The sequence below is a fragment of the Betta splendens genome, chromosome 22 (assembly GCF_900634795.4).
Source record: "Betta splendens chromosome 22, fBetSpl5.4, whole genome shotgun sequence".
Classification (NCBI taxonomy): domain Eukaryota; kingdom Metazoa; phylum Chordata; class Actinopteri; order Anabantiformes; family Osphronemidae; genus Betta; species Betta splendens.
This window is the reverse complement of record NC_040900.2, coordinates 1,850,079-1,874,512: the sequence shown is the minus strand read 5'-3', so window position 1 is coordinate 1,874,512 and position 24,434 is coordinate 1,850,079. Positions and strand designations below refer to the sequence as shown.

Here is a 24,434-nt window from a genome sequence, read left to right as displayed (position 1 = left end):
CTAGTCTCAACTCTGGCCTGTCTCACCTCTGGCTCTAGTCTCACCTCTGGCTCTAGTCTCACCTCTGGCTCTAGTCTCACCTCTAGCTCTAGTCTCACCCCTGGCTCTAGTCTCACCTCTAGCTCTAGTCTCACCTCTGGCCTGTTTCACCTCTAGCTCTAGTCTCACCTCTAGCTCTAGTCTCACCTCTGGCCCGTTTCACCTCTAGCTCTAGTCTCAACTCTGGCCTGTTTCACCTCTAGCTCTAGTCTCACCTCTAGCTCTAGTCTCACCTCTGGCCTGTTTCACCTCTAGCTCTAGTCTCACCTCTAGCTCTAGTCTCCCCTCTGGCCTGTTTCACCTCTAGCTCTAGTCTCACCTCTGGCCTGTTTCACCTCTAGCTCTAGTCTCACCTCTGGCCTGTTTCACCTCTAGCTCTAGTCTCACCTCTGGCCTGTTTCACCTCTAGCTCTAGTCTCAACTCTGGCCTGTTTCACCTCTAGCTCTAGTCTCAACTCTGGCCTGTCTCACTTCTGGCTCTAGTCTCACCTCTGGCTCTAGTCTCACCTCTGGCTCTAGTCTCAACTCTGGCCTGTCTCACCTCTAGCTCTAGTCTCACCTCTAGCTCTAGTCTCAACTCTGGCCTGTTTCACCTCTAGCTCTAGTCTCAACTCTGGCCTGTCTCACCTCTGGCTCTAGTCTCACCTCTGGCTCTAGTCTCACCTCTGGCTCTAGTCTCACCTCTGGCTCTAGTCTCACCTCTAGCTCTAGTCTCACCCCTGGCTCTAGTCTCACCTCTAGCTCTAGTCTCACCTCTGGCCTGTTTCACCTCTAGCTCTAGTCTCAACTCTGGCCTGTTTCACCTCTAGCTCTAGTCTCACCTCTAGCTCTAGTCTCACCTCTGGCCTGTTTCACCTCTAGCTCTAGTCTCAACTCTGGCCTGTCTCACCTCTGGCTCTTGTCTCACCTCTGGCTCTAGTCTCACCTCTGGCTCTAGTCTCAGAGGGATGATGATGAAATGTGGCTTGTTTGCAGCCTGGACTAATTATTAGACCATTATCCCAGTCTAATGATCGTTCATGTTACTCACCCTCGTTGGTCCTGTTTTTCTAATGTCACAGACTATTACAGTGAGTATAGTTTTAGTTCATGTCAATTAAATGAAGCAGTGCCCACTTTGAAGTAGACTGGAATTATGTGTATTATGTTTCAGAATGCCGTCAGTTTCCAGTGCTGTGTTTTTCCAGCTGTCTGTGTCTTATGTCTTATGTATCTCTAGCTAAAATGACTAACAGTGCATTTGCCATCTCTCTGTTTAGATGTCCTTGTTTTTGTGTTGCCTGTATTTCCTGTAGTAGTCGTTTTGGTAGATCTCAGAGGAAGCCTCGCTGCTTATCTACTGAGACGCGCTGTAACTGTGAGTGGATTATCCAGCTCATTTACAGCGACTGCTTGTTTGGCTCCGGGTGCCGGGCTTCCAGCTTTACGGCCTTGTATTTCCATGGCGGCATTAGTGGGCCAAGCTCAGTTGTGGTTCTGGTGCTGGAGGACCCACTCTTACGCTGCAGCGGGTTCAGGTCCCCTATAAATGTAAGCGTAAACGGCCAAGTCAGGGGCATTAAACGGGTCAGGTGTTTAACTGTATGCGGATCAGCTGCGTGATCTGTGCTAACGGCGTGAGGGTCTGAGCCGTGACTGGGAACCGACATTTCCGAGAAGCCACATGAAAAAATGGAGCAGCCTTAAGAGAGATTCACATCCAGTTACAGTCATAATGTCCTCAATTAAAAAGTGCTCATGCCTGGAAATTTATTTGTAGTCATTTTCTTTTCCGAGCTAAATTGGTGTTGGTTTGAAGCCTTAGGAGCTGGGACGGTCTCATTACGGCGTCAGCAGAAAGCCTCTTGGCTGCGGACTCTGAGCGTTGGAGGCAACTAGCAACGACTGGTTTTACAGTATGTGCTCCTAATTGAGTCCCTGGCAGCACAGCTGATTGTTCTGGTATTTAAGCCACAGTAAATCTGCCAGTGCTGGTGTCGTGCCGAGGTTCCCAGCGTCGCGGTGAACGGGCCTCATTTGTGGTATCTGACCTCTCATTGGCTGAAATCTGCACGGTTAACCTCACTGTGTGAATCAGGCGTGTGGAGCGTGTGGAGATGATACTCGTTTGCCCGTCTATTGATCATGCTGTTCGTTTGCTCGGAGCAGTTATTTTTTAGATGCCTCTTGTCTTATTTGTTTTTTCCTGGTTACTCAGCAACTTCTAAACGACCTCATGTCCCGTATTCTTATCCATGTACTGGAAATGGCTCCTGAAGAAACTGGGCTAAAGCCTCTGGTATTTTTTCACCTCACTCATAAACAAAGATTCTTTTAAGCTGATGCTGAAGCCAGACAATGAAATGGAAAATAGAACAGGGCAGAAGAGATCCAGCGAGTTTCCACTAATCCAGCGCTCAGTAACGGATGTGTTCCTGTCGTGTCCGGGAGCCTCCGTCCTGCCTTCGCTGCTGTGAAGTGTTTTGCTTACCTGCACTGAGCTGACTTATGTCTGTGTAACAGCAACAACACACTGTGGGGTTCGCTGGAGGAGCTGAACATCGTGAGCGCCAATGAGTTTGAGGATCTTTTCTCCAAGGCCACGCTTCAGCCCAAGAAGAAGCCGCTGTCGGACACGTACGAGAAGAGAAGCAAAGCTAAGAAGGTACAGACTCGCTGCTCAGACTGATACTGACCCATTCTGCAGCATTGTCCATGAATGATCTGAATGTGCTGCAACGTTTGTACTTGATTAAACCAGAAAGACTATCAATCCTGTGCCTGGGGCCAGATTGATTTTCTGCTCCCCCACGACCAAAGACACACTTGTTGCTGCCATGTCAAATGCTGCAGCCCTGCGACTCCTGCTGCAGCCGCTGCTGCGTCAGCGCCCCGGCTGCCTCCAGGCGTCCGAGCCGTGGTCCCAGACTGTCCCCTCCAAATCTATACACATCCCCTATTCTGATCAATCGGCCAAGGCTCCACTCAGCGCCAGAGCGTGTGTGTGTGTGTGTGTGTGTGTGTGTGTGTGTGTGTGTGTGTGTGTGTGTGTGTGTGTGTGTGTGTGTGTGTGTGTGTGTGTGTGTGTGTGTGTGTGTGTGTGTGTGTGTGTGTGTGTGTGCTTCTCACCATCTTCAGTCTGGTCACTCTGCAAACTGTCCAACATTTGATCCAAGTCAGACACATCCTGCCGACCGTCTCCTGTCTGCAAAGACTGTTTAAACATATTCATATGTGAAAACGTCACACACAGCACAGCTTTTGGAGATGAAACACTATTGAACCCTGGTTATGGCCCAGATATGGGCCATAACCAGGATCTCAATCTACGTTTAGGGAAAATGAGGCCGTGCTTGTTTCCAGCCTGCTCCCTGGAAAGGTCGTCAAAATAAAAGAAACGTGTTTATGTGATCATTTTTTATGCCTGAAAGTTTACACTTCCAGTTAAGAGGAGACAAATCTTAATCTCCAGCTGGTGCCGGTTTCCAAGAAGTTCAGCTGGTTACCGTGCAGAACATCGAGTGAGGGAAGCGTTGGAAGGAATGAGAGCAGAGTTGGAGACTAGTCTGTCCGGAGTCGAGGACGCGTGAATCGGGAGGTGATTCGGATGTTGGACATTATTCACTGCGGTGCGTGTGCAGCAGAGACCGGCACCTCTACCGTCCTCCTTCTTCTTCACGTGTGCGATGACAGCACGTCCTCACCGCTGATTATGCACTTGTTCAGAAAGCGTTGCCAGATCCCGACGCGGCCTCGGGCTCTGCAGCGAGAGCGAGGAATGTGTGTGTGCATTATGCACATGAGCCACTACTGCTCCACGCAGCGCCGGGTTGGACTGGACGCGGTAATCTGTGTCATGTGTGGCGCCCTCCCCTCCACATTAACATATCAAAGCAAAGGAGAGGACATGGAAGACCGGGCCGGGCCGGGCCGGACCGGACCGGCGGGGTAATCGGGGGCATGTGGCTTCGCTTCACTGGCTAAAAGGTGCTTAGAGCGTTAGAGGGGAGGTGCATGTCATTGCATTGATTGAAGGATGAGCACGAATGAGTGTGAATAGCATGAAATCTAAAAACAGCAAATTCCCATCAGATGTACAAAAAGCACACGCTATGGCACAAACAGCAGCAGTACCAGTTTCTGGGAAGGACCTCTGAGCAGTCATAGTGCGTTTATTAAAGGCATACTTGTGTCCCAGACTGTGACGCGGGCGAGTGGGTGTAAAATAACAGCGCTGGTGAGACCGGGGCCGCTCTGAGTGCGTATTGATGGGAAGTGGAGGTCCAGCTGTTACTGGAACATCTGCCCGTGTGGCTGTCGGACGCCCGCCGCCATCATCACCTGCTGCAGCTCAGCGCTGACATCACCGTCGCTGGGTTTATTCGCTCCCCCCGTCCGCTCCTCTGTCAGTTCCACGTTTTGCCCACAGGAGGGAGGCGTTCGCTCTGGGCGTCGCGTGCGTGCGTGTGTGACTGAAAGCCAGCGTCCAGCATCACTTGTCTTTTCTCATTAACTTAACTGCTTAGGCTAATTTGTGAGTTCTGAAGCCACAGTGAGCGGGAAAGACTCCTGGGCGGCTTTTAGTGCGGCCCGTCCACAGCGGTTAATTAGAGGTGTTGGGAAAGCCTGGTTCTCAGCCGCCTGCAGTCGGAGTGGGAGATCCCTAGTGATCCAGGTAATAGAGCTGGAAGCAGCATGGCACCCACTAACGCCCTGTAATGCAATACCCACTTCTAAGGCTCCTGCTCTGCAGCTCCCACTGCACTGCCAGTAGCCAACAACGCCATAATACCTAATGAAGAAGCCTGACACATTAACTTTTAGAGCGCGGCTTTACTTTGCCAAAACGCTCTCTGGCTTTACAACTAATTCAGTCATAAGTAATTGTGACCATGTGTAAGCACAAATAAAAATCCTGTGAATTTATAGTTTGTTATAAAAGCAGTGCTTCTGTCTGCGTTGCTCTTCTAGATTGTCCTTTTATGGTGCAACCTTGGCCTTTGTACTTTCGCTGCGACGTGACGTTGTTTGTTTTGCCCCCTGGTGGCGGCAGGTTGACAGTCGGCCCATGTGTGCGCGCTGAGTTTCCAGGTTTTCGTCGTCGCTCTGATGGAGACGTGTGTTGATGTGTGTGTCGGTCCAGGTGATTTCCAGGCTCCAGGGCTTCATTTGGTTTGTGTGGCTCATTGTCTGTTATCTGACAGCTGGGGAGGTGACGAAGTGATTTTTAAACCAGACACTCATTAAGACAATTAGCTCTCTCCATCTCCTTATTGGATTATAAGTGAATAATGAAAGTGATTGTAACTCCAGCAGAGACTTTAGAGGCTCATTAGAGAACATTAATATTCTCTGTACAGTCTATTAATTAAACTGATGCCACACTGTTGTGTTAAATGTCTGTTTTCTTAATATCAAATGACAACTCAGACTATAAATATGCATATATGAGATTTATATTTAGAAGTTATTAGTTTTCACACTTCAACATATTGATTTGGTTTCATTTGTTTTCTGTTTTATAGATCATCAAGCTGCTGGACGGGAAGCGCTCACAAGCAGTTGGCATCCTCATCTCAAGCCTGCATCTGGAGATGAAGGACATCCAGCAAGGTGAAAATTATTTTCTCATGTCAGCTTTATGCTCTGCTTGACGGCGCGCACCATGATGTCATTTTAATCTCTTTCAAGGAACGAACTCCTATTTAAAATCTGCAACAATAAACTGACCCTGCAGCCCTGTTTGACAATAAATCCAGGATGACTCGTGATGAAATGCAGATGGAGATGAGAGAGTGCGGGGAGCCCTGAAGCAAAGAATAATGTTCTGCATTTTGACAACTGCTAATTTGTAACAGGAGAAAATTTGGGTTCATTTGTGCTTGAAGTGTAACATGGATGATTTTTCCAGTGACCACGGTGGGAACGAAAGCGCCTCCATTTGTCAAAATGCGAGCGGGATGAAAGCAAACTTTTAGGCTTTCTGTCGGCCTGCTTAAAATCAAGCCGCCATCTCCTTCATCTACAGAATCATATGGATTGATTACATGCTGGCTGCTCCAGATGTGTGCGTCTGCGTAAACACACAGTGCGTTGGGGACAGCGCAGATGGGCCGGGGCCGGTCCTGTCCGGGGCTGCGGTGGAGAGCGGCTGCCGCCTGCCAGTCTGAGCACGCGGCCAGCAGATCTGTTTATTGTAGCCAGTGACGGTTTCCACACGTCTAATGGGACTGACACCCCGCTAATGACCTGAGCATGTACAAAACCACCTTCCACAGCTAGCAGACACTGCGCTGCCACATAAAACCGCCTCCAACACGGGCCGAACGGCACCCAGCACCGCGGCGCCCATTTTACTTCCACTTTTTAGTCCTTTCTTTCAGTTTGTCAGCTCGTGTAAGTGACTCTGTCAGTGAGAAAAGCCTGCACATCCATGAAGGACTGCACCTTAATAAGCGCTTCTAAGGCCTCTGGTCCGCGGACTCGCCTGCTTGCCTCCCCTTTGTTGCCAAATTAAAAGGACATGGGACATGTAATGTAATTAGAGCTCCTGGAGGGGAGAACGCGGGAGGGAGGGGAGAAGTCAGCACTGGTCGAGGTGGAGAGGGGGGTCACTGGAGCCACTGGAGTGACTGGGGGAGCGCTAGGGCCACCGTGGTTCAAGGGCAAAGGGAGCCCCCCCCCCCCCACACACACACGCATACACACTCTCAAACGCCACACACACCCCTCCACACTAAACCCCAGGAGTGAAAAGTGGAAGGAGAGGGTGTGAGGCGGTTGGCAGCAGGCTTTGATCTGCTGGTGTGGAGAGATATCCGGCTCCCCTCGGATCAGAGTGCTCCTGTGCACACTGGACCAGGCCCCCTTTGGTGTGTGATTGACGGCTGCATGGCTGAGGGACTAAATAATCCACTCTAATAAGATGTAGGAAGTGGACCTCCAGCGCTCTCTGTGATCCAGACACGGGGAACAGAGTGCAGCATTACCTTGTTAGCTGGAAGCAGAGATTGAGGAGACCAATCCCTGTTTTAGACACTGCAACGTCTACAGAAGCATTTAAAAAAAGGTGGAAACTATTTTCAACTTTAAAAAGCATTAGGACTGAATGTGGTGACTGTAAATAGTGGTTAGGCATGACTTTGTGTTGTGATCTAACCCGGGTCTGCAGCTTTGTGTGTACGACTGCTGACTGTGCATCTCTACTCTTGCAGCTGTTCTTACTGTGGACAACTCTGTGGTGGATTTGGAGACCATTGAGGCTTTATATGAAAACGTAAGTGGAGAAGGGTTACGTCATAAGAGGATGAGAATGTGACGGCTTAATTAGAAATGAATCAAATCACCTGGTTAATGTAGAGTTGAGCTTGAAATGATTCATACGCCTGGCAAAGTTACTTTAAATCAAACAGCATTAATTAATAGAAAAGCCTTTAATGTCTATTACAGCAATCAAACTCTTCCTGTAATTGGTGATCAGCTTTTTGATTGCCTCCACTAGCAATTTTAAATTAAATTAAATTAAATAAAAGATCTTTTTTTTCCATCGTCTTATATCTTATTATCTAGAAGCCTGTGTCACTTCAAAAACTTTTTTTTTTTAAAAGTAACTTAGTAACTAGAATTTCCGAGGGCTGTGAGTTGTTTTGGACTTGACTGTATGTGAAAATATTACTATTACTGTTGAGTTGCAGTATTTTCACATCAGGTGAACATTTGAATACGTCTGTGCATCCTGACTCTGGACTGTTGTCTCCTGACAGAGAGCCACTACTGATGAGATGGACAAGATCACAAAACATTATGAGAACGCGAAGGAAGATGAAGTCAAACTGCTGGACAAACCTGAGCAGTGAGTTCATCTTCTGCTTCTGAGCTCACATTTATTTGCATCATTTTGTGCATTAGCTCATTTAGAGCCACATGGAACAAAACTCCACAGCCTTTTGCGTGCGTGCGTGCGTGCGTGCGTGCGTGCGTGCGTGCGTGCGTGCGTGCGTCTGCATTAATGAACATCGCTTCACCAGTTTCTGTCAGGGTTAAATAGTCCGAGGCGGGTAATGAGGCTGGACCCAGCGGTGCTGCTTTCGCTGCCCTTCCTATTTCCATGTTTGAGCAGAGCTGTCAGCGGCGCTGCCTCGCGTCCCCCTCAGCGTCGGCTCCATCAGCGCAGCCTAATCACACAGGATGTTCCTGCTCCGCTCCCCTCCGACACGGCACTGTTTACACAAGTTGTCCCACATCGGGCCGGCGCTACCTTTGATCAGTCTCTGTGCTGTGCCTCCACCTGACCTCGTGGACCTTTTAAACCTAGCTGAGCAGCGCCGCTCACAGCCATCAGCCGCCCGTCGGCCTCCGAGCGCCTCTGACTCCGCCGGCCGACGTGGGGAAGCTGAGCCCAAAATAGCTCTTCCTGTTCGACACTTTGTTTAATTTTATAACACATCACACCCCATTCTCCTCCATCTCGTCCTCGCTCCCCTCCTCTTATTCCCTCCTTTGTTTTCCAGGTTCCTGTATGAGCTCTCCCAGATTCCTGACTTTGCAGGCCGCGCTCACTGCATCATTTTCCAGTCGGTGTTCCTTGATACGATCGCTTCCATCCATCGCAAAGTGCAGACTATCTCCAATGTCTGCAAAGTAAGAACGTTAAGTCAACAGATGTGACATCGGTAAATCTATCGTTGGTCTGAATTCACTGATCTAAAGCGTGTGTGTGTGTGTGTGTGTGTGTGTGTGTGTGTGTGTGTGTGTGTGTGTGTGTGTGTGTGTGTGTGTGTGTGTGTGTGTGTGTGTGTGTGTGTGTGTGTGTGTGTGTGTATTTCAGGAGCTCTTAGAGTGCAGAAGTCTGCGAGATGTGATGGGTCTGGTTCTTGCCTTTGGAAACTACATGAACGGAGGGAACCGGACTCGAGGTCAGGCTGACGGGTTTGGGCTGGAGATCCTCCCGAAACTGAAGGATGTCAAGAGCAGGGTAACAAAGCTTTTATTAGGCAACACTCCTCCTCAAAGCAGCAAACATGCATGTATGAATCACAGGGATGTCCCCAGTCACAGCATCACCTCTCCCTCAGGACAGCTGCATGAGCCTGGTGGACTATGTGGTTTATTACTACCTGCGCAATTTTGACAAGGTAAAGTTCTGTCAAACACACTGCGGCACCGTGTTTCACCATAACATATGCTGACGTTAAATTCGCTGCATCCACTGCTTCATTCCAGCACGCTGGTACCGAGAAGAGCGTGTTCCCTCTGCCTGAGCCTCAGCAGCTGTTCCAGGCTGCACAGGTTAAGTTTGAAGACCTCACCAAGGACATCAGGAAGCTGAAGAAGGACCTGACTGGTAGGGTGTGCTCTGCTCTGCTCGGCCTCGGCCCTTTTATCGCTTAGGTCATCTTTGTTTTATAGTAAGTCCGTCAGTGTAATTGTATACATTACGATCTTTCACCAGAGCAGTTTAAATGTAAATATACATCACATGTACTCTTCCTTTCCTGAGCACTGAGGGTTTATTTGGAGCGTTGGTTGGCCTCAGGCTTTCTTTGCTCGTTTCCAGATCTTAACAGCCCTCTCATATCCCCACAACTGATCCTGTCCACACCCACACGCAGTCTGATTCCTTACAGTATGCGTTAGTGTCTCTGGGCTAATGAATGCCCTCTGGTCGCTCATTGTGTGTGTCGTCTAGTGCTCAGAACCCCTCAGTGCGGCAGCAGCCAGGCCTGGGCCACGCGGAGGTCAAAGGCGATGCCCCCTATGCCTCTGGTGTCTGTGGTTATTTAAATCATCCAATAATACGGCATATGAAAGCAATTAGATATGCTCCACAGCTTCCCCCTTTGTTTTTTAGATTGCTGTTAAAGCTTCCCCTCTCTGACCCGGGGGAAAATATAAAGTACCTAGACGCTGTCACTCATTTACTAGGAAAATGTAAGACCTGAAGACAATAAATGCAGCGTAAGGACCCTGGTATTTGATCTCTGCTGCAGCTCGTTCTGGCACCGTGCTCCTCAGGGGCGTTAACATGGGAGAGTGTTGTGTTCTGGTTGTTTGGTGACTGCCACCATTTTTATCCTCTCCAGCCGCCAGGGATAAATATTTATGCCTGCCTATTATAAACCTGCCTAAAGACAGCAACTGGTCCTAATTATAAAGCTAACACACATTTTGTCCACATTGTGAATCATGGCTGACACTGAGGAGCCGGCAGTGAATCAGCCTTGGTTTACTCGTGCTGTTTGACTCCAGCAAACAAGTCTGCTCGCCGTTGCTTCATCCTGAGGCGGCGGCTGCAGCGTTTGGCCGCCGGCCTTGGCTCAAAGGTCAGAGTCGGTGAAACGCCATCAGCGCTGATGCTGCGGAGCGGGTCCCTGTCCGTGGACCCGGCTCATGCAGAAACATGATCCTTTGCTGGGGCTTCCTGTTTGGGGAGAGGGTGGTGACCTCGCCTCCGAGGAGAAGATGGATGAATGGGAGGCCAAGACGACCTGAACGTACTGTAAGACTGGAGACGTGATGATCCATGCTGCTTCTATGGGGCTTCATGTCTAACTGCACAGCTCCCTTTGGAACCAGCAACGATTATATTTATCTTTACAATCCTGTGGATCCTGAGCTCTGTGACAAGAAATTGTTCATCATGCTTGAAGGAGCTTCTTGGTTGCAGACCAGTGAGCAGCTACATAAAGATCCCTTTCGCGGCTTTGTGATTGGACTTGACAGAGAGGCAGAGACGCTACCGAATGAAATAGGATCAAATAAAAAGAAACAGTCAGAGCTCATTTGCTGCTCAGGGGAGTTTTGTGTTTCACAGAAGGCCCGGTCCAGGTTAAGCATTCATCACTGTGGCAAATCAGACAGTGTCCTGATTTTAAATGCTCTTTAATGTCAGGTCCGGGCAGGGCCGTTAGCCTGAGGTCTGTTTTACGACGGAGGCCACGCTCCGAGGGCCATGTGTGAATCCAGCGTGGTTGAACAAAGCGCTCAAATGTGATGTTTGGCTGTAAATGATCGCGTCGTCCCACTAACAGCGAGCAGGATTAATGCAAACATGTTTAATAGACACGTTACTTATTTATTTAGACTGCGTTAGGTTCATTGACAATTGATTTAAAGCTCTGCCTTGTATTTAAATGCCACCTGATGCTTCTACTATCTGTCAGCACAGGATTCTCAAGCAAAGTGTGCTTAAAAAAATCATGCATTTAGAGTTTGATAGATTTGTGTTAGGAGTGGAAGAGAGGAGAGAGAGAGAGAGAGAGAGAGAGAGAGAGAGAGAGAGAGAGAGAGAGAGAGAGAGAGAGAGAGAGAGAGAGAGAGAGAGAGAGAGAGAGAGAGAGAGAGAGAGAGAGAGAGAGAGAGAGAGAGAGAGAGTCGTACCCCTTTCTCCTGGCTGACCTCTCCTTCGTACAGAGGGATACCTGGATGCCTGACAATCTGGGGGGATCGTAGATTAGTGGGGATCAGTAGGAAAATTCGCTCTCCAGGTTTAAATAACTACAAGATGCAAAGGTTTGAATATTGCACTGGTTTGACCTCTGATGTAAGAAGACTGTTAAATATCCAGCGATCTCAAAAGTGCATCCAGCAGGTTTGCACATAAAGGCTTGGTCACGTCAATAACCATTACAATAAATGTAATTTTAAAACATGTATAAACACAAAAACAATTATTGTATTGGAGTTCAGCAGGTCCAGTAGATGATCCTTAACAATGTATTAAATAAACTAATTACCTTACAGTATATTTATCTCTCAGCTGCTACAGTGCGTTGAGCAGCGCTGCCTCATCTGTTTTCTCTTGTATAAGAGTGAGAGGCTTTTAAAGATCAGACCTGTGGCTCCCGTCATTGCGTCTCTGGTGGGGAACTAGTCCCTAATGGCTGCATGAGTGGACAGAGAGTCTGATGAGATGACCTGAGCCACCGGCAGCCGGAGCAGAGACTGGAGCTGTTTAGCTGAGAGTCAGCGTATGTCCTGCCTCATCACCGCTCACAGTAGAGAAGCAGGTTTTCTTTTTGTTTCTTATTATATTTTTATATTTGACTTAATCATTTTACAGCTACATGAATACATATTGAATAATTAGGAATATGTGCAAATGTTTTTTATCAAACTAGGTAAAAAAGTAACTTGTTTTCTATTAGAAATCAATTAATTTATTGTACAATTAACACTTAGCGAAGTGGAACATAAACCGTATATTGCATTTACATTATAGCCATTAGATTAGTTAAAATAAATGAAAACCACTATCTTTTATCTAGAAGACAGTATTAACACTTAATAAACAAACTTTAATTTCCTGAGACCTTTAAGCTCCAACATCTTCTGTCCAACCTGACACATGGCCTCGTCAGTTTATCTGCTGGAAATCCCTGCACTCCTCCAAAACACGTATTATCACTTCAAGACAATGTCTGAGAGTGGAGCTTAGCTTTTATTCCTTACAGCTGTTGTGTTTTTGTGGGCTTCCTTCTTGCGGCCTTTTCTGTCTGGACCACATTTAGAAGAGAGCCGCCTCTAAATTGTAGACTTGATGTTTTGAACGCAGTTTTAATGGCTCTTTTTGAGTTGGGGGATTTCTTGTAAAGAAGTGGGCTTTATCCAAATTGAATATTTTGTTTGCTGTGTTTTATGGTCACTGATTCCTGTTTCTTATTTTGACAACTGCCAGATTTCACTATGTACAGATTTAATACGTGTCCTGGAGTTCAGACCGTGAGGCTGTACATTGTTAATACTCACGTTTAATGCTCAAGTGCTGTGTTTCCTATCAGATTTTATTAAGACATGCAGTAAATTACAGCTGTAATAGTGTGAGTTTACCGAGCTACAGGTGCAACAGCTCCACATGCAAACACATGGGGAACAAACTATCTGAAAGCAGCGCTGAGGTGAATGTTAATGCTCCTCTTGTTTGCAGAACTATTTAGCTGTGCAGTCATAAGCAAGCGAAGGTATTTATTGCAGCCATTAATGACTTACGGCTTGAAGGAATGTGCCAAGCTTCTTTCAGCAGGCGTCTGTGTGTAGTAACGCAGGCTTACAGTTCAGAGGAAATGGGCAAAGGTTTGGCTGCTGCCTCGTTTGGGCACAAACAGCAAACACATCTGCTGAACCCACAACTACAACTAATGCAGCAACTAATGGAACGAAAACAGGAGCGTTTGAGTGCAGTGTGTGAGTTAGACTCACGTCTCCTTGTCTTTCAGCTTGTGAGAAGAACGTGCAGAAGGTGTGCAGCAACTCGTCGGAGGAACACCTGCAGCCGTTCAAGGAGAAGATGGAGGGATTCATCTCTACTGGTGAGTCCAGCTCAGAGCCGCTGTCTCCTTTAGTGTCTGAAGTTAAGCCTCTGTTGTCTGAGGTTCAGTCTGGTTACACGCACGACACTAATGACCATCAAACACAGAACCACTGCCAAAGATAAAACTAAACAGTTACTACTTGAACCCAAAGCATTGGATTACTGATTTTTTCCACATGCCGAGCCGACAGCTACAGCGCGCGGCCTCGTCACCGGCTTTGCATGTGAATGTTTACGCAATCGTCCGCTCCTGTGAAATCACGTCACAAATAGTTTCTACATCAGAAATAAGTTCCTTGTTTAATCTTCTCACAAAGGGCGCAGTGACACGCTCCAGTCCCGGTGGCCAGTTATCAGTGATAGATGTTTGGCCTCTGTCCTCTTCATACGCGCGCTGTTAAAGCGTGAGAGCGTTGGTTTGGTCAGAAGCTTCACAGCGGAGGACCCTGTTCTCCCTCAGACTCACAGCCAGGCCTTTAGGGGACGGCCCAGTAAGACAGACAGGCAGCCGGCCGGGTGAGTGCGGGCGCCCGCTGCGCCGTAAGACAGCATGAGGACGGAGGTCCACGGCCGTAGAAGGGATCACGTTGCCTCTAACGTGGTCCTTGCGTACACTCGGCTGCCATAAAGCTGGCAGGACCCCTCTGACTGTGGCCTAGTAAAGACTGAGCGGCCTCAGAGGACCACCGTGTCCATTGAATGCATGTTTCACTGAAGGCCTTCTTTCCTATTTAAATCAGTGTCATCCGGTTTGTCCAGTGTTTCATCTGCGTGTTTGACACTATGAGGATCTTTGTTTGTATAAGTGTTATGTATATATATGTTTGTATAGGAGTAAGTTTTCTGACTTTGGATCCTTGCTATAGTACACCGTTAACGGACTCTGACTCTGACTCAGATGAGGTATCTCCAGGCCGATGGCGGCCACATGTTTGTGGTGCAGCCTGAACACGTGGGTCCGTATTCACTGGGCCGTTTCTCAAACGCTGTTTGTTGCTTCCAGTGCATGTGGTGGGATCCTGTCGTCTTAGTGTGGAAATGTGCCATGACATTGTTCAATCCAGTTAATCCACTTTAACTGTTTCTGGAGTTTTATTAGTATCCGAGAATATCTGAAACTTTTATAATTGCCACTGGCTACAAAACGTTTGGGCTCAGAACAGACCGACATCTTGAACATAAACTTTCCAGTGGAGCACTTGTAAACCTTTTATTTTGTGAACAGAATACCTGGAGCCGTTGCCTGTGTTTTTGGATGCGCGCTGTGTATTTGTGATGATTTCATGACTTCAAACGGCGAAAACACAGCGACGGGTTTTGGATCAAAGAGCGCGTGCGGCTCTTAAACTGTGACTCATCAGTGAACGGGTGAATTTCTCACCCAGGTAAACGCGCTGGAGGCTGCGCACAGAAAACCATGTGTTGGACACGTGATTTCAGATATTGAAATCACTGTGTAATATGAACCACGTTATATCAATGTACAGCTTGATGGGGAGCGTCGGAGCGAGCAGCGAGGCTTGTGTTTCTGAGCAGCGCTGACCTTTGACCTAACCTGTGGAGAAGCCTGCAGGTGAACCCAGACGCCCCGCGCTCTGCCTCTTTATTTGCCTGATGCCTCCCAGACTGAACACATACGTCCACGGACCCCTGCGCTGTCCCACCAGCTTCCACAGAGTCTCTGTATTTACTCTGCAGTTTGTTTCTCTTACTCCGGAGGTTTCATATACTGTAAAACTATCAAATACCTTCCAGATCAGACGTCTACTAACCAACCTCCCCTCGCTTCTTTTTAATGGGAGCCCTTTGAAGCCTCTGGGGACTCTGACGTGTTGAGTACACGCCATGACTAATTGGAAACGATTAAGCTTGTGTAAGTCTCATTACTCCAGCTCTCCTAGGAAATACATGCGCATAATCGCATCCTTTCTGTGACCCAATAACCAAAAGTCCACTTGTTCTGAAGAATTGCACAGGCAGGAGGTAAGAAGAACCCCACGGGGCAGAGCTGGCTCCTCTGCATCCCTCTCCATCTCTGTTATCTGACTGCTAGGGACCGTAGTGGTTTGGAAAAGTGTGTCGGAGTTTTAAAGCCCTAATTTATTGTCCCTCTCAGCATGAACGTCCCATAACTTTCTAGTTAGCGACTACTGGTTTCATGGTGAGTGAAGGTATAGGAACTTCACACATCCTCACACTCTCCCTCAGCCTCTCGGCTGCCACCTCCACAGTCACACCAGAGGGGAACCTCAGGCGCCAGTCTGACCCCCACTGAGACCAACGCCACTGGTCACGGCCCCTCTCTCCCAGACGGGACCACCCCCTCCCTTCATTAGGTTTACCTCAGCCCCTTTCCCACATCCATGTAAAAAAGGAGAGTAAAAGTAAAAGGGGTGCTTGGTCAGAGGCTTTAAGCTCACCTTCTAGCAGAAGACCCCCAAACATGCCTTTGAACAATTTTTTGGAGACTTCCCCCTCTTAAATCTTAAAGTAGGAAAGGTCCCCCATCATTGTAAAAAGGATGAATCTGGAAAAATGCAATAAATCTGAGATCACAGGCACTTTCTGGCCTTAGATAAATTCTTGCACCTCAGCCCCGGCCGCCGCACACATCTGCGTTGCATTTAGACACTTTTACATGGCAGCTGTCCACAGGAGCCTCCAGTTCCCAAGCCTCGGCGCTCCCGCGCCGCTGCGTCGGCTCCGGCTCAGCCCGGACACGCTTCTGGAGGCCCACGCGCCCGAGAGCCCAGACCAGCAACACGGGAGCATGTTAAACTTTACAGTGTGCTTAACTGTCACTAGTTTTACACGATCACGTTGTCAGTGACATCTCAACCCAGAGCCGTCTTCCCCTGTTCTCCTTGGACGGCTGCCAGCTGCTCTAATGGTTCCAGCGCCCCCGTCTGGACTCCACGCGTCCCAGTGGTCATCAGCAAACAGCATTTAGCTCTTAGCAGCATCTCCATTATCCGATCCCTAGTTAATCCACCCATCTCCTCTCTCACCAGCTCAGAAGGATCATTCTGATGAAGAGGATCAACTCAATGCAGCCCAGAAAAGGTAAGAAACAAACCCCAGACATCCCAAAGTGGAAATGAAATGTAGTGTTTGGATTAAAAATATTTAGATTTCCTGTGGATTTCACCCTCCAACAAGGGAACTGCGCCAAGTGTTGGGCTGCCAACGTCATAGTGTGGAGTTATTTAGCATTCTCTGCATAGATAACATGGCTGCTGTTTGTAGATGTGTGCAGTTAGAATGATAAGGTTCACTGCTCTGGAGAGAAAGTGCAGCTTTTACTGGAATTCATCCCTGCGTCTACATGAGTAGACGCATGATGAATTAAACAAGCGCTGCATGGACCCCTGCTGCTTCCTGGTGCTTTACAGAGCAGAACAGCAGCCGCAGAGGGTTCCGCGTGCACCTAACACACCACATACTGCTTCGGGTCAGAGTCTCCCAGTAGTTTTCTGAGAGGCATCTGATTTATAGGCGTGAGACACGCTGGCAGCCGCGGAGCTCCGGGCCGTCCCATCATCATATCTGGAAGATTTCATATTGGAAAAAGATGGTGGAGCAGACAAACAGAGCAAATAGATTATGTTTGCCTTGTTTGGATAGAGAACAGGATTGTTTGCTTTATACCGTAACTCTCCCGCTTCCAAAATAAATCACGAAAGCACATAAAGGAGAAAGTGAAAGACGCCGGACACAAGGAAGTGGAAACTATAAACAATTAGGAGGCTGATCGCTCGGGACGGCTCGATAACTCAGACGCACAAACTGTTGTGCGTCGCGTCGCGTCGCTGAGGGACCACCGTGTCCCGGTCCCGTCCATTGGTGCTGTCGGTCCACTGGACCAACCGGAACACGTGTCTGTGTCATGTGCCACTGTAGTGACGGCAGTATTGATCAAAAGGGCCCCACAGCTGACAGCACCTTCGCCTTTAATGAAGCGCTCCTCTAATTGAACGTAAGGAGGCCGCGGCCGGGCCTAGGTGAAGCAGGCAGGGGAAGGTGTGCGGGGGCCGGGCCTCGGGTTCCCACAGAGCCACCTCGTAAAAGTGACACGCTGGTGATTAATACGGGCGTCAGCAGGCTCACCCGGCCCTGGGTGGGCTCCTGCATCCGCACTGGAAGAGGGATCCTCACAAGCCCGGCTTAATGAGCAAATAGACAGAGGAGCCTCAGTGCAGGCTGAGGTTCCTGAAGGATCCGAGCATCAGGGCCACAGCAGATGAATGGATGAACGCTCACTTTCTTATGTTTTATTAGCTTTTTTTAGCTTTTGTATTGTAATTTTAATTTGTCAATTATATGTTGTTATCTGGTGCTATATGAATAAAGCTGTGATACAATTCCTTATTAATTTTTTGGCCGATATATAATGTATTTATATTATATTATTTAAATACATTTATTTATTTTGTGAGTTTGGCTTCAATAATAAATAGTTTATGAAGAAAACTGAAACCAATTGTCGGCTTTAGGTTTAAAATAGACTTCGCTTTTAGATCAGGATATTTACTTTTATGTTTTGTTTTTTAAGTTTTTGGCTTTTAATTTATCATAAAAAAAGTTTTATGAAATGTCTTTAAAACCCAAACCTCAGGTTTTATCACAGCACTAGAGCTAAAACATAAATGCTCCTAAGCGACAATGATACATTAATTTTCTTTCATGTCAAATTAATATAAAGTGTCTTCAATCACAGCAACAGTCACCGGTCTCCACAGAACGCGCAGAATGGTGACAATAATTCATCTTTTTTCAGTTCATGAAAGCAAAAACTAAATAACTGATAATTAAGACATTAGAACAGAGGAACGTTCCATCTCAGCAGCAAAAAGCTGATTCTGTGACGGACACGTTTTCCTGGTTCGTCTGCTGTATTTTTGCTTCCACTGAGGTTTCCTGCTTCATTAAGTTCCTTCTCCCACTTCAAGCCCAATTTCTTTTAGCCTAAATGCCTCTGCACTCAGCGAGCAGTCGTGCTTTGATAGACGCTGCTTATTCTGCGCAGGTATTAACTGACGACACCGACGCCTGTGATCTCTTTACTGGAGAAACGCAGGAATGCGCCGTTGCCTGAGCAGATATTTCCCCATTCTCACGGCTGCTCATGGTTTTGTAATGGGCCTTTTTTTCCAGCTGTCAGTGAGGAATGCTGGCTGTGGGTGCTGCATTAAACCCTCTCACGGCAATGGCATCACAACACGCATTACAGACGTGTGTGTGTGTGTGTGTGTGTGTGTGTGTGTGTGTGTGTGTGTGTGTGTGTGTGTGTGTGTGTGTGTGTGTGTGTGTGTGTGTGTGTGTGTGTGCGTGCGTGCGCAGTGTGCGTGCGCATGTGCGTGCGCATGTGCGTCTGTGTGTGCGTGTTTGCGTGTGTGTGCGTGCGCATGTGCGTCTGTGTGTGTCTCTCTCTCTGTGTGTGTAATTACTGTGCGCTTGCAAACGACTCCGCTCGGCCTGATTGTGTTTACGTTTCGCAGCATGTGTGACCGTGTGTGCATCTGTTTCGAGTGAAGCTTTGTGTATCTGCTTGTTGCATGTCCTCGCTAAAAGGAAAAGCGCCGCTGCTTGATTTGTGCACACTCTGACATGATGACCCGGGGTCAGGGAGGGAGCTGACGGAGAGGAGACCCCGTTCATCATGCCGGAGCACAGCTACCTGGGCCGGCGCGTCCGTGGGCTCGGCCTGAACGTCCCACGGCCGTGTTCCTGCGATTCCGTTTGTAGTGCACATGATCTACGGCGCTGCTTTCTGAGCATCCCATTCAAATGACGCATCACTGGTAAATGGGAAGCAGGCTCGGCCAGGAGCTCTTTCTTCTGGCTCCCGGCCTGCCTGCTGGGCAGCATATTGGACCATTTGACTCTGCGTGAACATGTCTTAGATTAGCGTAGCAAGAAGCCACCTAGCATCTGGAGGTCAGAGCCTATCAGGGTGTCACTGGGACAGGAATCATCTCCACAATTATGGGCCTCTTTTATCAAGCGTTTGACAGGCGAGGTTGGGAAACGTCTTTCATGTTCGGCTTTGGGAGCGAATCGAAAGCATCAACCTCCCTTTCGTGCCTCGTCTGCTGCTGAGAGCTTTGGGAAGAGTTTGGATTTGGTTACAACTGCATTAGGCCTTTGACGCAGCTAGAGTGTGTCCCAGTGAACAGAACCGGCCTCTTCCCCACAGACCTGTCGTGTGTCCTCCTGTTCATCTGTCAGTGGGGTTCTTCTGTGGCTGCTGGCAGTCTTCACCCTCAGACTGTGGAGGTCAATATGATACGGGAGCCAGAGCGGTGGACGCTCTCCATCCGTCCTTCTGTGTGTGCTCTGCTTTCAAATCTGGAGCCGTTCACTGAAACAAACTATTATTTATGTCTAATATTATTTATAAGTGTTTATGTGTAATAAGACAAAAGCATTTGTGCCTCTGTTTTGTTTTCCCCCAGTTTCCAGGACATGGTGAGCTACTTTGGACTCAAGCCAAAGACGGGAGAGAAGGAAGTGGTCCCCAGTTACGTCTTCATGCTCTGGTATGAGTTCTGCAATGACTTCAAAAACGCCTGGATACGACAGAGCAAAAGCATCTCCAAGGAGAGGTGGGTGCTTTTACTGAGCCCACGGCCTCGGTGCAGCCCGTGGTTTCAGAGCACAGTAAACACTGTGGAGCCGCCGCTTCGTCACAAATGCAACAGCATAAAAACTGCTAAGAGTTTCCAAAAGCAACAGAGATAAAGGTCATTTAGTGATGAGGAGGCAGTAAACACCTGGACATGAAAGCTGCCCTACCTGGAGGCTGGAGAGAGAGGCCGTCACAGCGGAGGTGGAGGTGGAGGGGAGGAGCGGTGGGTGGTACTGTAGCTGAACAGCTGATTGTGCTTATGTACAGCTAACGTTATTTAATGCTGGGCACCCATAAAACCAGGTGCTTTTTAAAAGCTGCCTCATCATCTCATCAGGCCACTGTCATTGTCCCATGGGGCCGTCCCTGTGTCTGGGCTCAGCATGGGGCCGTGACGGTCACTGACTGCGTGTCGGCTCAACACGCATCACAGTTTACTGTGTCCTTGGTTTAAAGGACACGTATTAAACAACTGCGCAATTCTTTTAAAAAGGCTGAAAGAAGCTCAAGAAAACATCAAGAAGATCACAGCAGAGAAGAGAGTTGAAACCAAGAAGATCAACGCCAACAGTCTGGTGAGAGGCTGCTTCACACGCGCCGCTCTGAATTCCACCAACGCTCGGTCTCACGTCTGGAATCACTTTTTGTCCACAGAAAGAGAGGCTGCGACAGAAGGAAGCCGGCGTCTCCTCCAGCTAAAGCGAAGCGAGGGGTGGAGGTGAGACGGAGCCCGTGAAGCTGGACCCGATGCGCTGACCCGGTCCCACCCAGGACTCGCTCCTCTCCCACTGCCACTGACATTCAGACCCACGGGCCACATGTGGAGGCTTTGGGCCTGCGACACCATCTGAGGCCACAGGTCGACCTCACTCATCCAGTGCCGTGACCTCCGAGTGCACGGCTGGTGAAAGGTCTTAGTGGGTCAGTGGAATTCACACCAGGGCCACCGGCCTCCACCTGGACCCACACACCCTCTGAGGCGTCAGCGCCACATCGGATGCGGAGCTCCTCAGATGCTGTTTCTGGCAATTATTCCTCGGAGGAAAATCTTTGTTGACAAAACAGATTTGTTCCTCCGGAAGTGTGAGGAGAGCCGTTCCCAGAGTGCTTTGCTGTTGCTAATGGCTGTTCATCCAGCGTGGCTCATTAAACACTGGGCAGCGCTCGTAGGAAGAACGGGACCTCGTCTCGAGTGCACGTCAAGACGTGCGCGTGCACGGAACCAGCATGTGGACGTTCCTTTGCATCGTGTGTTTCCACTAATCGGACGGATCTGTGCTGGACGACGGCCAGAGCAGAGCTGGCTGCGCCTCACACACACAAGCACGCACGCACGCACACAAACACGCACACACACACACAAACACGTGCGCGCGCACACACACAGACACACAAGCACACACAAACACACTCACGCACGCACACACACACACACACACACACACACACACCGCTGTGTTACTACATCACATGAACACCGCGGGTTTGGACCTCGCACCCACTCGGATTCAAACCCGTGCTGTGCATCTGTGTTCCTCAGCCTCCTTCCGCCTCCGTAGCTCACACTCTCCTTAAGCTGAAGCTTGTCTCCGTTGTCTTGCACATTTTTGCACCTCTTTTCTATGCAAAGGTATGTTTTCCCCCTGTGGATTATGTTTGTAGCTTAGTTTTTACTGCTGATAGAAGCACAGAGCTGAATGCTTTGTTTCCACTCGTGTAAAGTTGAACCACGCTCCTGTGTCATTAGAGAAAAGTCTATTTATGTAAAGAGAGGTTTATTTTAGGCGGAAAAAGAACCTGCTTCGTTCCCGTTCAGACTGTATTTTATTGAGTTGTGGCTGAAGTGACTGAGACGCTGCCTGAGAGACTGGAGTGGATGTGGATGATTCACAGTGTACGTGATGGAAAGGACTCGCGTCCATGAGGACTGTCGCCTGAAGGTTTGACGATCTTTGGGAGGTGAGGGTTGTATTTGGGGGAACGTTTAGGTGAGCTGTTATACCTCAGACAGACTTCTGTTATCAGAGAATCCATCAGACCGCACCTGATATTATTTTTTAACCCTGTGCCATTTATTTTGTATACAGATTTAGAGATTTCATGACTTTAAAGTACGTTTTAACTTCAGAGCTTTGAACAAAGACGAGCTGGTTCCGAGCCAGGAGTTGGTTGTAGCTTCTGCTTCATGTAACCTTCAGTAACAAATACAGGTGCTCTGTGATCTTATGGAATTGTTTTAAATTTCAAGAATAAACTACTGGATGCTGAACAAGACTTGACTGAAAATGTCTTGTGTCATTTTAATTTGGTCGACGCCAGTAAAAGTGCAGCGGTTCAGTAAAGAGCCCGGTTTGATGAAATCCTCCAACACAAAGGCCTAAAATAAAGACAGTTGAAACTTTTAAAATGAAATAATGTGATAAGAAAACAAATAAGCTGTAAAAAACTTGTTTTACAAAAATGACAGATGCATTATGGGTGATGACGGCCAACGTATTATCCAAATGTTTGGCTTATTTTTTTATCTGCACTCTCTGATTTACGTATTTTCTGCCATTGCCTTTATGCGGTTAATTTATTAAAACTATGAAGATCAAAGTGAGTTGTAGCAGCACTTTAAACAGACAGACAGATAAATAACATCATGTCAAGACAACATTCTGACTTTAAAAACATATTGGAGAGTTCCAGACACTTTCTTACTGTGGTGCTGCTGCTGAATGGATCATTAAACAGAGCGTCGCATAACACATGCAAATACTGCGCACAATTTTCCAGCGTCCGTTTATTTTGTTTTCATGTATAATTTAATCAAACGAATAAACAACCCGGTTACATCAAAGATGGCTTCACATGTTACAACTATTTAATCTGGGTGATGTTAAAGCCATCTGTTTTAAACTATAGGCATCCAACTTACATTTATAGAAACAATGAAATAAAAAAAATTTTAAAAATCTTTACTGGTGGACTTCGACATTCACAGAAATGAGTCAATCTTTAAAGATCCTTGAAATAAAGACATAAAATCACATTTTCAATGTACAAATATCACCGTCCATCCACCAAATTCCACACAGTGGACACATCCAGTTGAACAAACAAATATAAACACGTGAAACACCGCATGATCACAAGTGTTTTCCTGTCACAGCGAGTGTTTGAAGCGTAAACGGGGGTGAGGAGGCCGTGCGTAAAACGTGCACATTCAGTCAGCGTTTCGTGCAGCGATGCTTCTGGTGAGACGTTCAAGTTCGGGTTCAGCGTTTGTGACGCATCAGCTGCATGAACAGAAGTGTAGCATGTTTCGCAAATGCAGAGTCATCGTATATGGAAGCAGCTTTAATGTGGTCGTAGGTGGCGCGCGTGCCCGGGTGAAGACCGGCACGTGCTCCCGGCTGTGCGACAATCCAACCCGCGGAGAATAAAAACGAGAGGCACTCACGCGAGGCGCTTTGCGTGTTTTCAGTCCAGGTCTATGGAAATGCAGCGGCACTGCTTCACGCGCTTGATGCGCTTCTTCTTGGTCGGCGGCTGCTGCTCCGGGCAGTTCAACGTGAACGTCATGGTGGTGAAACGCTTGGGTTTGCAGAAGGAGCAGGACTGGAAGGCGCCCTCCTCCCTGCGCATGTGCCTGGGGATGTAGAAGGAGTTGCACTGTCCGTAGCAGAAGCGGTTGATGATGGTGCGGCTGACGCAGCCCTCCTCGTGGATGGTCTGTTTGAGCGGCTGCGTTTTGCACCAGTCCCGTTTTAAATACTGGCGCTCCGTCACGTGCAGCGCCTCCTGGCTGGACTCCAGCACGTCGTCGGCCGGTGAAGAGGAGCCCTGCCTCTGCCGCGACCCGGAGCCGCTCTGCGGAGGCTGCGGGTGCTGCTCCGACTCGTTCGGGTTGTTTTTGTCGGGATGAGGAATGGCGCCTTGTGACCCTCGGGTTCTTTTTGAATCCACGGGGAAGTTCAGCAGCCCGATGATGAAAACCACGCCGCAGAAGACACGCGCTGAGCGGGCCATTCTGAGAGAGGAGAGGAAGGCGTTCATCACAAACCCGTGCGGATTTTACGCTGCGTAAAAGCGCATAGATTCAAACCAACAGGTGATGGGATCAAAGTATGTCACATACAGTATCGCTGCTTAATTCAGGTACTTTAGTCCAGCAAAAATAAGAATTTATACTTTAACAACGGGTTTCGCCAAAGCAAAAACGATCATATATATTCTATGATCAAAATAAGTTATATAACGAATGATAATGAATATAACGAACAATGTGTAAAAAGTAAAGTAAGATTATACTCTGGGACGTTTCCTTCTACCCGAGTTTGCTCACCTGAGTGCTTTGGTTCGGATCCTGATGTGCTCAGGTTCGGATCCTGATGTTCTCTGGTTCGGATCCTGATGTGCTCAGGTTCGGATCCTGATGTGCTCTGGTTCGGATCCTGATGTGCTCAGGTTCGGATCCTGATGTGCTCTGGTTCG

General features: G+C 48.2%; 2 protein-coding genes across 3 annotated transcripts in view; one reads left to right on the top strand and one right to left on the bottom strand.

Moving 5' to 3' along the window:
- LOC114848923 (formin-1-like) overlaps positions 1–22,229 on the top strand; it is a 35,678-nt gene extending 13,449 nt beyond the window's left edge. For both annotated transcript variants that reach the window (XM_029139839.3, XM_029139841.3), the window contains 13 exons: positions 2,542–2,683; positions 5,544–5,631; positions 7,233–7,294; positions 7,782–7,870; positions 8,529–8,658; positions 8,846–8,992; positions 9,093–9,152; positions 9,241–9,361; positions 13,233–13,325; positions 16,339–16,390; positions 19,783–19,932; positions 20,449–20,530; positions 20,610–22,229. In XM_029139839.3, coding sequence (XP_028995672.1) covers positions 2,542–2,683; positions 5,544–5,631; positions 7,233–7,294; positions 7,782–7,870; positions 8,529–8,658; positions 8,846–8,992; positions 9,093–9,152; positions 9,241–9,361; positions 13,233–13,325; positions 16,339–16,390; positions 19,783–19,932; positions 20,449–20,530; positions 20,610–20,654 — 1,261 coding nt within the window. In that variant the 3' untranslated portion in view covers positions 20,655–22,229. The remainder of the gene's footprint in view (positions 1–2,541; positions 2,684–5,543; positions 5,632–7,232; positions 7,295–7,781; positions 7,871–8,528; positions 8,659–8,845; positions 8,993–9,092; positions 9,153–9,240; positions 9,362–13,232; positions 13,326–16,338; positions 16,391–19,782; positions 19,933–20,448; positions 20,531–20,609) is intronic.
- A 493-nt stretch (positions 22,230–22,722) lies between these two features.
- Positions 22,723–24,427, bottom strand: grem1b (gremlin 1b). Its single transcript, XM_029139872.3, has 2 exons — positions 24,286–24,427; positions 22,723–23,970 (listed from the first exon to the last, which is right to left on the bottom strand). Exon 2 carries the CDS (start codon positions 23,967–23,969, stop codon positions 23,421–23,423), a length of 549 nt encoding a protein of 182 aa, XP_028995705.1. The 5' UTR covers position 23,970; positions 24,286–24,427; the 3' UTR covers positions 22,723–23,420.
- Positions 24,428–24,434: the final 7 nt, after the last annotated feature.